At 49.4% G+C, this 12,892-nt stretch overlaps 5 protein-coding genes across 5 annotated transcripts; 1 reads left to right on the top strand and 4 right to left on the bottom strand.

The window, feature by feature from the left end:
- Nucleotides 1-167: 167 nt before the first annotated feature.
- B0J16DRAFT_387323 (mitochondrial ribosomal protein S25) lies at nucleotides 168-969 on the top strand (the record flags this gene model as incomplete). Its single annotated transcript, XM_046131671.1, has 2 exons — nucleotides 168-535; nucleotides 600-969. The coding sequence occupies 2 exons, from the start codon at nucleotides 168-170 to the stop codon at nucleotides 967-969; spliced, it is 738 nt and encodes a 245-aa protein (XP_045980068.1).
- A 124-nt stretch (nucleotides 970-1,093) lies between these two features.
- Nucleotides 1,094-1,977, bottom strand: B0J16DRAFT_387324 (oligosaccharide biosynthesis protein Alg14 like-domain-containing protein; the record flags this gene model as incomplete). The annotated part of the gene is made up of 2 exons (XM_046131672.1): nucleotides 1,094-1,792; nucleotides 1,840-1,977. 2 exons carry the CDS (start codon nucleotides 1,975-1,977, stop codon nucleotides 1,094-1,096), a joined length of 837 nt encoding a protein of 278 aa, XP_045980069.1.
- A 549-nt stretch (nucleotides 1,978-2,526) lies between these two features.
- Nucleotides 2,527-4,167, bottom strand: B0J16DRAFT_417151 (P-loop containing nucleoside triphosphate hydrolase protein). Its single transcript, XM_046133657.1, has 7 exons — nucleotides 3,876-4,167; nucleotides 3,547-3,824; nucleotides 3,485-3,498; nucleotides 3,401-3,423; nucleotides 3,220-3,339; nucleotides 2,992-3,171; nucleotides 2,527-2,926 (listed from the first exon to the last, which is right to left on the bottom strand). The coding sequence occupies exons 1-7, from the start codon at nucleotides 3,999-4,001 to the stop codon at nucleotides 2,747-2,749; spliced, it is 921 nt and encodes a 306-aa protein (XP_045980070.1). The 5' UTR covers nucleotides 4,002-4,167; the 3' UTR covers nucleotides 2,527-2,746.
- Nucleotides 4,168-4,345: 178 nt separating this feature from the next.
- B0J16DRAFT_374517 (FAD dependent oxidoreductase-domain-containing protein) lies at nucleotides 4,346-6,099 on the bottom strand. The gene is made up of 2 exons (XM_046130609.1): nucleotides 5,384-6,099; nucleotides 4,346-5,336 (listed from the first exon to the last, which is right to left on the bottom strand). Exons 1-2 carry the CDS (start codon nucleotides 6,017-6,019, stop codon nucleotides 4,440-4,442), a joined length of 1,533 nt encoding a protein of 510 aa, XP_045980071.1. The 5' UTR covers nucleotides 6,020-6,099; the 3' UTR covers nucleotides 4,346-4,439.
- Nucleotides 6,100-6,898: 799 nt separating this feature from the next.
- On the bottom strand, nucleotides 6,899-11,303 carry B0J16DRAFT_271708 (uncharacterized protein; the record flags this gene model as incomplete). The annotated part of the gene is made up of 2 exons (XM_046123588.1): nucleotides 6,899-8,801; nucleotides 8,872-11,303. The coding sequence occupies 2 exons, from the start codon at nucleotides 11,301-11,303 to the stop codon at nucleotides 6,899-6,901; spliced, it is 4,335 nt and encodes a 1,444-aa protein (XP_045980072.1).
- Nucleotides 11,304-12,892: the final 1,589 nt, after the last annotated feature.

Here is a 12,892-nt window from a genome sequence, read left to right on the forward strand (position 1 = left end):
GACGCATCTCCAAAATTTCCACTTCAACACCACGACATAGAGCCTCATGCCACTGGCTTAGTGAGAATTACTCCCAATTTAGAGCGCCAATTGACGATGTAAGCTCGACATTTTCTCTCGCCTGTACATACCTCCAACAAATACTGATTGTAACCGTAGACTTGGCCATGGGAGGCAGACAGATCCGACCCGCAAGGGTCCTCCAGACCGTGACGCAGGAACTCAACCACACCATACTCGGCGGCAAGACGATCCCTACGCCGCCATGGTACAATATCATTCAATCGGTCCCTCCCGCCGAGACCCTCGTCCGAAACGTCACTCCTCGACTCCAAAAGGGTTCGCGCAAACAAACAAAGCCAAAGAAACTCTTCCGACCTCAAACGATAACATACGTCGAAGATACACTACGAAGCACTTTCTACAGAGACCATCCTTGGGAGCTTGCGAGACCTCGTGTTATTCTTGAGTCGGATGGAAAGGATTACCAGTACTGCGATTGGAGCAAGGGCTTGAGACAGCCCAACATTCCCTTGTCGGGAGAATGGCAAGTGATTCGATCTCGTACGAGACTGTCATTAGGCTAACATTCTGTACAGTGTCATCCAGCGCCAACTGTGGCTGATGAATCATGACAAACGTGATTTAAAAGAGGCATACGATATTGTTCGCCATGAATTCTACCGTCTGCGCCAAGAGGAAGAGATTGAGAAGCGAGTGGCTCAAGAGGAAGCCAAGTATGTAGGCGCTTACTTTGGCCAGACTCGCATCGATGTCGCCCACACTCTCGAAGACCGTGAGTTCGAGAACTGGAAACTCTGGGCTGGAAAGGAGACAGAGCGCATGGAGCAGAGCCGCAACTCGGAGATTGAGGACTTTGGTCTGGAAGACGAGGCGGACGCCGTTGAGGATCCAGAGGAGCAGCCAGAGGTTAAGGCTGAGGCCGCAGAGGGTAAGAAGTCACCTTGAGGCGGATGATACCCGTCATGTACACAACCTTGTATTATTGTCTATGTATCAGAAAGCAAAATTACGCATGTTCCAAGGAAGACTCTTGGGTTGGGCCTCATCCCGGATCTTTCCTCTATTCCAATCAATTCTCTCGCCGAGCATTGAACACCATCTCACCACAGTACCCAACTCCGTACTTGTCGGCTACCTCCCTGTGCTGCACCAAAACTTCTGCGATACCGGTGTAATAGAAGAGCTTCCCAGTGATGCTCAAGGTGGTGATGCGCGCCCAAGATTCGGTGTAGATGATGTGCATCGAGGTTTCTGGGACAATATAGAGAAGCTTAAGCAGGTGGGCTGTCAATCCAACAAAGAAGCCAGTGGCAGGTCCGTTGGTGAAGATGCATGTAGGGTACCGCATCCGGGCTCCAATGTCATTGGCGGGAGGCGTCATGAGAGCTGGAAAGATGCCGAGAATACTAAGAAGCGCAGTAAAAGGGGTGGTAAGGAGCGATTGGTGAATTCGACGGGCGCGAGCGACGGTGACAGTGTCGTAGGTTCCAGGCTCTTTGCCCTCTGAAGCACACAAGGCTTTGAGCTCAGCTTCGTAGTCTTCGAGATGGTTCGTAGACATGGTATCCCCAGAAGAAATGAGATAGCGACGGTGAAAGTTGCGAAAGCTGCAATAACCATCATCCATCATCATGAGCATCTCCTTAGTGTGACCGCCAGAGCCCAGGACAAAGAGGTAGTAGTCATGAGCGTTGTTGCGTTGGTCGCGAAAAGCCTGCCTGCTGGGTCTGAACTTGCGACGAGCTCTAATGAGCTGTGTATGACGAGCCTTGTTTACGTTAATATCATTCTTAATGTTGAAGGGATTGAACTCACGGTGGAGAAAATGAGGATAGCATTGCAAATGACCAGAATTGTGAGCAGAATATTGGCAAATTGAGAAGAGCTCCAAAAGAGTGCAGCAAAAGCGAGGGCAATACCTCCCAGTCCAGCCAAAATAAGGGTTGGTTCCATGGTTGCGGTTCAGGCTTATACGAAGCCGAGTTGAGTTGGTGAGGCCAAGTGTTCAAGAAAGATAGAAAAGGTCAAGTTCTAGAATTTCGTAGGTTTGAGATAAAAGTTGGATATGGTCTCACGTTGGAAACACTCTTTGAACGAATTTTGATTCAGAATCAGCCCAAAGTTTTGAAAGTGATACAAAACTTAAGTTCGTCCCTTTACTTGTACTAATGGATGAAGTTGAGAGTGGATTCTGAGCTGCTGAACAGTGCCAGGTCGACCCACTCACAGTCTGGTTATCTTCCATATTACTGCATCAACGATTGAAGCGTGTAATAAATTCACTTCTTGTGCGTCTCAAAACATCAATCCAATCGGCTGCCGAGAATATAGGAGATATAATTCATAAGACCATTTTCATAATTTCCGACAGAACCTTTTAGTCTGCCTATTATTTTACATCCTCACCACAGTTGACTTCACTTTGAATCTCAGCAAGTTCCAACTACCCTGGATCAGGGATTAAAATCAACATGGATGTGAAGCTAAACCACCACCTGATGGCTTACTATAAACAATTTCCTCAGAACAGTCCTTTGAATGTGTTTCCTATACCCTTTTTTTCTTCATTCGTGTCCCTCAAAGTTGTGTTTCGCAATACCACCCTTTCAACAAATAGCCAGAATCATTATTTGACCATCGCAATACCATAGCAAACGTATTCCAACCGGACAACCAAATAACCACAAACCGACAGTTGAACCATTTCAGAACCTATCCCTCCTCAGAAGAAACGACGCTTCTTCTTGGGAGCGACAACTTCATCTTCGAGCCACTCGGCTCCGACAATCTTTCGCATAGCATCTCGTGCAGACTCGTCAATAACGTCCTTCATTCCTTCACCAGTAGCAGCTGAACACTCAACATATCTCTGAGCTCCAATACGCATCGCTTGCCATGAAGCCTATGAGGAGTTAGATCTTTCATTTTCAGAGTAGGACATAGGAAAGGTGATGATAGAAAACTCACTTCTGAAGGACAGACGCAGCAAGTAGGATACGCCATCAGCTCCGAAGAAGAATCCTCAGAACCAGAATGATGGTCATCCAAAAAGCACTGGTCGCGAAGATCTTTCTTCAAACCGACGAGATAAAGCAGTGGTTCGAAATTCGCAGATTTGGCGAAGCCACTATTGGAGGCATGGTGCCACTGCTTGAGTTAGTTCTTGTCTCATGGTTAGGCACAGTGGTTACTTACCCATTGGATGATTGTATACAACGACAACTTGTCCGAGATATCGAAGCAAAGAAATATAGCATCCCATTCGATGTAAGTCAACTTTTCGACTGTGCTCAGATCTGGTACGCCAGAGGTATCCTACATCTCCATGCGAACCGGCTGGTTGTGGTAAACTCGATCATTGACATAGGTTTCGTACAAAGGACTGGCGAAGGCATCGGACTATTTCATGTTAGCTTACAAACCGAATAAGGAGAGATTAAACTTGCATGTGGGAAATAACCATAGCGAGATCGGCTATATATAATCAGTATACATCAATAGAACCCCGCCGTATGGACATACAATAGAAGAGAGGTCTGTCCAGACGATTTACTTCCGACAAACAAAAAGTTCAAGCGAACAGGCTCACGAGGAATCTCGACCTCTTGCTCTTTTCTCTTGCGTTTACGACTCATGAGACTGAGCAAACCCCGTCGGTTACTTTCCGCACGTCGTTCTGTCATGCCAGAAGCAGGGCGACTGGAGGGTGTAGAAGAGCGACCAAACAAAGGGGTAGCAGCGCGGAGAAAACTCATGCGGGTAGAAGGGCGACGTCGAGGGGGAGATGCGTCACGGAAAGTCTACAGATATTTAATTAGTTTTTGAGAATGTGGTTAAAAGAGAGCACTCACCAGTCGGGTTGCAGGGCGTTCGCCAAATCCATCGCCTTCGAAAGGATCATCACGATCAAGACGACTGGGAACGCGCTGACGCCATGAATCGATGCGGTCCTCCGACAGCATATTGGGGGCGGACATGAGAAGAGCAGGAGTAAATTAAACGTGCGAGAAGATAGTCGATGATGAGAATAAGAAGAAATTCTAGCATAGTGGGATGAGCTAGATCATGAGGAGTGTTTAGGGGAATGCAAGAAAAGGAGAGGAGGTTTGAGCGTGTTGATGCGAGAGAAAGGCTAGGAAAGAGGATGATAAATGAAAAAAGATAAATGAAGCGCGTTAATTTAGAGAACGCGTTGATATAAAAACCTAAGAGGATAAACGCTGGTACGTTATTGCTTGAGTTTATTTGGTGATGCATGCATGGGCTGGCTTTGACACTGGCAGCAGCTGGCAGCAGCTGGCAACATTAGGTAGTCCACCACCCGTTCTCTCAAAAGCCTCGGGAAACCCACATATTTACTAAACTAGGTATTCAGTAATGGGGAATTCATATCCGTACCTAATCAACATAAAAGTCTACAAATCATCCATAGCATCAGCCATGTTAGCTATATCCGCCCTCCTCAACCTCGCATCATCAACACTCAACAACTCCTTAGGAAACCAATCCTCCAACTTTCCCCCAGGCCTTCCAACACCCTTATCCAGCTTCTCATCCTCCTTTCCAAGAACTATGACCGCCAAAGCCGTTCCGCAAAGCCAAGCCCAGACCATACCTTCACCACTGAATCCCGCAGCTATCCACTCCCCTGAATCTTTATTCACGGCAGAACCGGGAGCTCTTCCAACAAACGGCATTAAATCTCCTGTGAACCCGATAATTCCTGTCCACGCTTTGACTAGGGCACTACCTTCTCCCCATTGCGGTTCAAAGATACTAGGCATGACGCCCCGGATATGGATCTGCGGTAGAAGGTGGGTTTGGCCATCGTCCCAGACTCCTATTTGGTCGATACCTTCTTGTCGACTTCGGAAGAAACCCCCTCCTATCATGAGATCACCGGGTGTTCCATCTGGCTTATCTGGTTGTTGGGATACGTAGTCAAAACCTGGATTGTAAATTGGTGACCAGGAACGGTTGCCGTGGCAGGATGGGAATGAAGCACCAGGACGCTGAGCGCTCATGTGAGCAATTGCACCGCAGAGGGATCCTCTAACTTTAGGAAGCAATTGTCCTGCATGGGCGTTCGTTGTATGAATCACATGCCTCGCCTTGATGCTTCCGCGAGATGTCGAGACTGTGTAAGAACCATCCGCGGCTTTGGTGACGCTTTTGACGGGTGTATGAGTGTTGATACTCAATCCAGGGAACCTCTCGAGCAGGTCATTCCATAAGCCTGTGACAAGACGATATGGCCAGAGTGCACCAGCCGTGTAAGACAAAGCACCTGCCACAAGCTCATTTACACCGAACTACCACCATCAGCATAATAACATCACTCATAGAGATCACAACTCACCTTGTTCCTCGCCTCTTCACCCTCCCAGATTGTATGCTCTTCTTCAGGTATCCACTTCCTAGCCTCGTTCACCTGTTTCTTTGCACTCTCAAACTCCTCCTTGCCCAGATACAGATCCACTGTCTCAACCGCCCTAACATCGCCAAGTCCAATCTTCGCCCCAACTTGCTTCATCATCTCCAAATGGCTTCTCTTAAATCTCACAACCTTACTCGCAACCTCCGGACCAAGTCTCTTACTAAACATAGCGAATTCGCTGTAGGGCGAACTCTTAATATGACCGCCATTTCTACCTGTCGCACCACTGCATATCTGTCTCGCTTCACAAACCACAACTCTCAACTTGGAGTCAGAAAGTTCAAGAAGTGATTTTGCTACCGCTGCACCTGTGATGCCGCTTCCGACAATGACAACGTCAGCTTCTTGAGGAAGCTCGTCATCTTGGATATCGCATAGTGCCGGGAAGGGCGGGTCGTCAAGCCAATATGAGTCTGTCGGGTTTGGCACGGGAAATCCTGGTGCTGACGAAGCCCGGTCAAGGGCAGCTGAGAATTGCTTGTGGAGAGACCATATGGTTTTGAGGCCGTATGAAATGGTCGAGGTTGTCGACTGGATTGTTGATATGACAGCGCCCATGGTTGCTTGAAGGGTGAGAGAGTGAACTGAACATGTCCAGGTGGAGCGCTTATCTATAATACTACGTGCGGATGTGCAGGGATAATTATCTCGAAAATAAGCTGGCATCGGCAAGTGGCCAACATATACGAAGTATCCAACCAAACCTTGCGAGTGACCTGATCTATTTTTTGCGAATCTAGGTAAGTTTAAACTTTACAGTACCAACTACTCGAAGCTAGTAATGCAGTTCATCGTATTCACTGATCTAGTTGAGCTTGATATTGGACCAACGACCCGTTTAGTTTGCATTTTCTCTAACGTCTAAGAGCTACCTTGCCTATACCACCAGGAATCGCCCATTCGCTGTCGTCAAAGAGCAAGCAGATCCCAAATAAGAAAAAACACCATCATCATTCTGATTTTCGTTTCCCGTCCCCAACACCAATGAAACAGTTCAAAAAAAGACTTTCCCCGTGGCGAGGCCAAAGCCATCGCCATTGCGTCCCCTTGTTCCTTCGCTTGCTTCCAGCTCAAATCAAGATACAGTCGACAGTAAACCCGGGCTTTTCAAACTCCAGCCCCCTTTTCCTGTTCGCTGTTGCGCCGTGACCGATGCAGGGTATGTTTTGAGACGAATTCGACGTGTCTGAAGACACAAATCCTGTTCCTTCTACCCTTCTGAATTTCGTTGAAATCCTATACCACCGAGGATTCATTCCCGTAAACTCCAAGGGCCCCTGTTGGGAAAGAAGTTGGCCGTTCATTAAAAAGCACCAAATACAAAACCAGAAACTCCGCCAGAACAAAAACCATTTGCAAAACCATCCAAATGAAATAAAGTAATGGGTATCGGTCACTTCCTCTCAAACGTACACCACCGCCGCTATCCAGGGCCAATTAAAGACTGGTCATTCCGTTCTCAGCGTCGAAGTCCACTTCATAATCCATGTGACTTGAGAATCGTCCGTATGGATCCAGCCCCAGCTCCTGCCTCACATCCCTTTGGATCTGGAGGAAATATCTTCTCAAGCTTCGTAAGCCTTTGAGGAATCCGCCATCAGGCTGATTAGGGTGTTGTGGAGGGCATGGCTTGTCATCAATATTGTCGAAGGGAGTGACGCTGTTGGCAAAATCTGCGATCTTAAAATCAATCTCCCTCTTGTTCTTCGTCTTCTTACGGGTTGTCTCCTCCGTATCGGTTGCGCAATCGGTGGTCGACTCATACATGGTCTCGTAGTCGTCATCCTCCGATGTGTCGCCGTCGTAAAACATGAGCAAACTTGCTGCGTAAAAGCGGTATCCATCCAGCTTGCTCACAATTTGCTCCAGTTGCGTAAGCTTCTTGAGTACAACTGGAATGTGTCGTAAAATGCTATGCAGATCCTGGCCATTGTACAAGAACTTTTGTAATGCGCCCTGGAACTCGTTTCCAGCTTTGAGCTTGCGGCCGTAGTATTTGTCCTGGAAATCATACGTCTGCTTTTCAGCGTTCCACACTTGCAGGCCACAAATTCGAACACCCAACTCGGCTGAGGTCGTGTTTCGGCACTTTTCCGTCTGTGACTTCTGCTTCTTCGGTGTGGCTTCCACACCATACTGTCTAGTTCCCATCTTGAGGTCCATCATGCAAGGCCTCTTCATACCTGATGTAAGATCTTCCAAGAGTAAGAAGTACTCAACACGATCCTTTTGGGACTTTGCCTCTTTCGGGTTGACTGGTCTGGGTATCCTAGCGAACTCCGATGTCATGTCGTCGACAGCTGGAGTATTCTCTGCTGACTCAACAGCAACCTCGTGTTCCGGTTTCAAATGTTCAATGTAATGCGAATGGTGATGACCGCCGTTTGCTTCCGAATGATGGTGTCCTTCATGGTGAGTTTTAGGGTGCCTCTTGGGCTTATCCTCATTATCGCCTTTGTACCCGGCATCATCGGCTTCTTCGAAGTACTTCAAGTCTCCTCTTGGTTCTCGAACATCTTCGGGTTTGCGACGCAGACCACCAGCTGAGTACCTGCGCTTCTTCTTCGCGGCAAGTGGGTTGTCCTTGAGCGTTTCGGGCTCTGGGGCGCTTGTTCCTGTCATATCCTTAACTTCCTCGGGAGCTTGCTCAGGCTCGGACTGTACAAACTCATCCATGCCAGGTCCGAGATCGCTGTGTGAGTACTGATGCGCGACCTTCCGTTCAGGATGGCGAGGGGTATCCCCATCATGCCCGTTCATAAAAGGCGAGTCGCTCTTCATCAAAGCGGGGTCGGAGTTGGTCGATCGCAGAAGGCGCTGCAAAGTTGGGCGAGGAATGGATCGTTGGTGCGGCCGGCGATGACGGTGAATCGTAACAGGCTCCTTGAGGAATGCATCATTAAACACCTCGTTTCTCAATCTCTTGTTGACCATGGTAGCACCCCAACTATTAGGTCGCTCGTCCAAAGTCGGTCTACTCGATGTTCCGGATGATGGGACACAGCGATTTGATACAGTCGATGTGGAGATACTCTGTCGTCGATATTCTCTTGGCAGTGGCATTGGCTGAAGTAGGTTTCGAGGCAAAATGTGCCTGTTGTCGTCGAAAGTCACTGTCGGGACAGGGATGTTGCTGCTGGCGAGAGATTGGCTGATGACTCTGCCTGTTGGTCTCTCGGGTTTCGCAACCTCTTGATCCTCGGTCTGCTCCAGTTCGTGTCTACAGGCCTCAAGCTTTTCCTGCGCTTTCTTTCGCTCGGCTGCTGCGGCCTCATCCTTCTTGGATGTGCTCTTTCGGCGCGCCTGCTTTTGGAAGGTGACGTTTAGCACACCAATATAGCTGTAAAAGTTAGTTTTCGATATATCTCACAGACAGCAGAATCGCAAAAACACATTTCAATGGGACGTACCGAGGAAGGAAAGGCAACAGATCACGGTGGTATCTCTCGATAGTCTCGTAAAACTCATTTTCCCTATTGTTGAGTTGCTTACAGACAGCCCTTCGAGAGAATCTCCAGAGCGTGGTGTGGCCACCAACTTGATGTTTATACGGAATGAGCTCAATAGCCTCAAGAGGCTCTTGAGGATCATGCTGATGATCATGGACATGGTCTTCATACTGGCTCACGAGTTGCGGTTGTTTCAAAGACTCAGTTGTCACTGTGATTTCTTCCTCAATGACAGCGCCTTCTTCACCCCGCGCAGGGATGAGATCGCCGCGTTTCAAAGTCAGTGCCTCACGGGAAGGGTGGCGGGAAATGCCATAAGGCGGCTCATCTGCCTCATGAATGGCTTCAGACTCAGGCTCGTCGGCTTTGACGAGCCACGGACGTTGATTACTTTGTGACAGAGATCGAACACGGATACTACGGGCCGCAATGCGGTCCTGCGGCTCACTTACACCAGACTCCTGCAGCTCTTGGTGGGGCAAGAAAACAGCAGACGAGATCTTTTCTTCCCCAGATTCGTCGGCTTCCCCATCCTCACGAGATCCAACTTCAGAATGAGCACTGTCGGCCGAGTCCCGTCTGGCATCCACCAATTCGGGTTCACGGATTGCCTCGGCACCGGTAGCCGGAGTCGGCCCCACAGAACGGGCCGTCTCCACCAATCCGGTCTGCTCATGTACATCTTTGGACTGAGATGATGGCTGCTGCACTTGCAGCGGCGTAATTTCTTCGAATTGGAGTGAGGCACTGACTGGCAGTGAAAAGTAATCCTCGCTAGGTGATGTGCTAAGAGTAGGCTGTTCTTCGAGCGGATCCGGTGGAAGGAAGGAACCTTCGCGATCTTCAGGTGGAGGACGAGTGGGTGTCAAATCCTTGTCAGAAGTTGCGGATTGGGATAGCTCGCGCGAAGCATGCTGGCGACCCTCTTCTAGAGGAGCCAATTTCTCTTTCGGGGTTTTGGTGTCTTTGCGACGAAGTTTGTCCTCGGGTGGCAATCCTTCTTTGAAGAACCGTAGGCTGTAGCTCGATTTGCGACTACGAGCGTTGTGTTCCAAGCCAGCCATCGCTTCAGTCACGGACTTTTCTACTAAGCCATCCTCATCGTGGCCGTCGGCAGAACCAATTGACCATATCTTTTCCGTTTTCTCAGTACCATTACTCGTCCAATGCGTCGGTAACTTCCCCCACGGCGCAGGTCTGGTCTGGATGTTTACGGCATCTTCGGTTCGAGTCGTTGCAGGCGGTGTCTTAGTTCCTGAGCAAGTGTCGATTGGAAGCGGTCGATCGGTAAGAGCAGCAGTGTATGTTGTAATTTGAGGGTGGTAAGAATTGGCAGATTGCCTATCCAAATCCAGAGATGTAGAGGTCTTGCCGCGTGACCCGTCCGCTGCTTCTCGATGATCCAGAGCACCTCGGAGGGTAGCAAGAGTTGAGTGATTAAAGGATGAAGGAACGCTCGCAGCCTCGCGAGGGACGAGCGACGTCATTGTAGCAGTAGCTGTAGATGTTGCCATGTTGACGGATTCAGAGGTGGCTCTCGTTAACGGCCTAGGAGCGGTGCGAGCAGGGACATTGTGGTGAGAAGTTTCGAATGGGTATGAGGCGCTATCGCGATCGTGCTGGGAGGAAAGGTTCGCCGGAGCCGTGGGTGGTCCTGTCAAGGAAGTAAGGCTCGACTGCGCGGTGGGCGAGGTAGGAGTCGAGATAGTCGCTGAGGGTGAGGCGGTCTTGTTTAGGTTAGACTGTCTCGCATCAGGAGCAGCAGTGGTGGTGAGGGTTGTGGTAGAGGATGAAGTTATAGGAGAGATAGTTGTAGTAGTTGTAGAGGAGGTGGTGGGAGAGAAGGATTTTGAAGGCTTGACGTTTGTGATACCACGCGCAGAAGCCAAGGCTTGGGTCAGCAGGGAAGGACCAGACTGCCTCGGTATGGGACCAGGGCCACGAGCCTTCTTATTACTGGAGGCAGAGCCGATAGGGATAGTATCGGTCTGGTCTATAGTGTCCCTGGCATTGGCATCACCATGGGGCAAGTAATGGGGATCAGACGGAGAATCAAAATCAGGAACAGAATCAGGCACGTTGTTGGGCACCTTGTCTGCAGAGGGTGGCGGTAGGAAGGGAGAGACTGAAGAGGGAGTGGGAGTAGTAGTGGTAATGTTGTCGGCTATGGGATCAGCGACAGCGAGGGCAGCAGCGGGGGGTTGACCACGGCTCCCTTGATGGGTATCATCAACATCATCATAATCATGATTGGGGCCAGCAACAACACGGCTATCTGGGACAGCGCCTGTGCCTGTAACAGAAGTATCTGACAGGGCACATGGCTGTGATTCTGGCTCGCTCACCGGTACGGCGTGTGCGGCATTTTCGGACAAACGATGCGGACTGGACATGAGGAGGAGGACATCTGGCGCGACACGCTTTTGTTTGGAAAAAGGAAGGAAGGAGAGAGTTGCGAGTTTGAGAGTTGAGATTGCGAAGTGAGTGAAGATGGGTGGATGCCCGTGTGGAGGGAGAATAATCCAATGGGTTGGAAGATGTGGGCGTGGAGGAATGATTCGTAGATACTGAGCCGGGGGGGGGCCTGGCTTCTGGGTAAGTTTTTTTTTCGGGGGGGCGGTAAGGCAAGTCGAGGTGCTGAGACTCGGGGCGGTACAAAGAGGGAGGGGCAGTTGATGGTCAAGGCGGGGGCGTCATCAGTTGAGTTCAGTGAACATGATGGCGGCCTCACTGTTTACGTTTAGAGAGGGTGCCCTAAGACTTCCATCAAGACAGTGTTATCGCCATCCATTGAATTCGTTCCCGTCCATAGGTGAATCTACTCTCAGTCCATTGACCTACCCTCTCGGCAGATGACGGATACTCAGGGACTCTCTAGCGGGGTGAATTTCTATTACAACATGCCCTAGATTTTGACTCAACTCGACTTGGTCTCGGATGCTTCCAGTCCATTCCCATTCCATCTCTGTCCCATTTCGCGGGGTTCCGGCTTCTTAGTGGCCGTCCACCTACTGCAACTCCCGGAGGCCGAACCTCGAATTGCCAAGTTCCGGGCTGCCATCTCTCTTCCCCGGCAGTCTACACCGCAACTAAACAGTCCAAACCTCGCGTGGATGAAGGGATTTGCTTGTTTGAAGCAATCAGCCCTAGCAACAACCCCTTGGGCACACACCAGTCCCAGCCTCAATCAAGTCTGTGCTTGTCGCAAGTCCAAATTCCAAGCTGCTGGATAAGCCGAGCCGTAACGCTTGTGGATCTTAATTAATGTACTGTATACGGATACGCAGGGGCGGCCCATGTGAATGAGAGGTTGGATGAGAGCTGGAGCGTTGAGAGATGTTTATGCTTTGTTATCTAAGACGGTCAAAGCAAGGGATTCAATATGAAATTGTAGGAGCTGTTGAGGAGGGGAGTGTTGAGAGAGACTGATAAGATGATGATACTGTATCCATGGGAATGAAGGGGGTGTGGCTTGTTAATCCCATCCAATTGATCCCTATCAATCGCAGCCATGTGGACTGCGAGATAACCGGGCTTCTCGAAGGTGAAATTCTAGGGGACCTTGATGTCAGCATCAGACGGGAACTAGGAAGAAAGAAACATCCGATTGAATCCTATTCAATTGAGGAATGATCAAATGCCTGACTGTACCTGAACAGAGGCTGAACTCAACCAAGACGCCTCAGGAATGTTCCCAGTCTCTGAAAATGAATTCAATCTTGTCTTCAAGACCTTGTGCTTATCCGATCTGCGCTGCCCGGTATTATCTGCATCGATTGTCAACCACTACAGCAAGACAGACAGACTTTTGCACTTAACTTGCATACTGTACTGTACATACATAAGTCGTTGCATCAAACAGTAACATAGTCTGGTCCCGCTATGGAAGACCGCTCCGCAGATATGCGTAAAGCGTCAGATCCCCCATGCATGACCTTATCATTATGGATCCCAATTGGGCACTCTTGACTCTCACGATGTT

This window comes from Fusarium flagelliforme (assembly GCF_020744385.1).
Source record: "Fusarium flagelliforme strain FIESC 12 MPI-CAGE-AA-0113 chromosome Unknown B0J16scaffold_6, whole genome shotgun sequence".
NCBI classification, from domain to species: Eukaryota; Fungi; Ascomycota; class Sordariomycetes; order Hypocreales; family Nectriaceae; genus Fusarium; species Fusarium flagelliforme.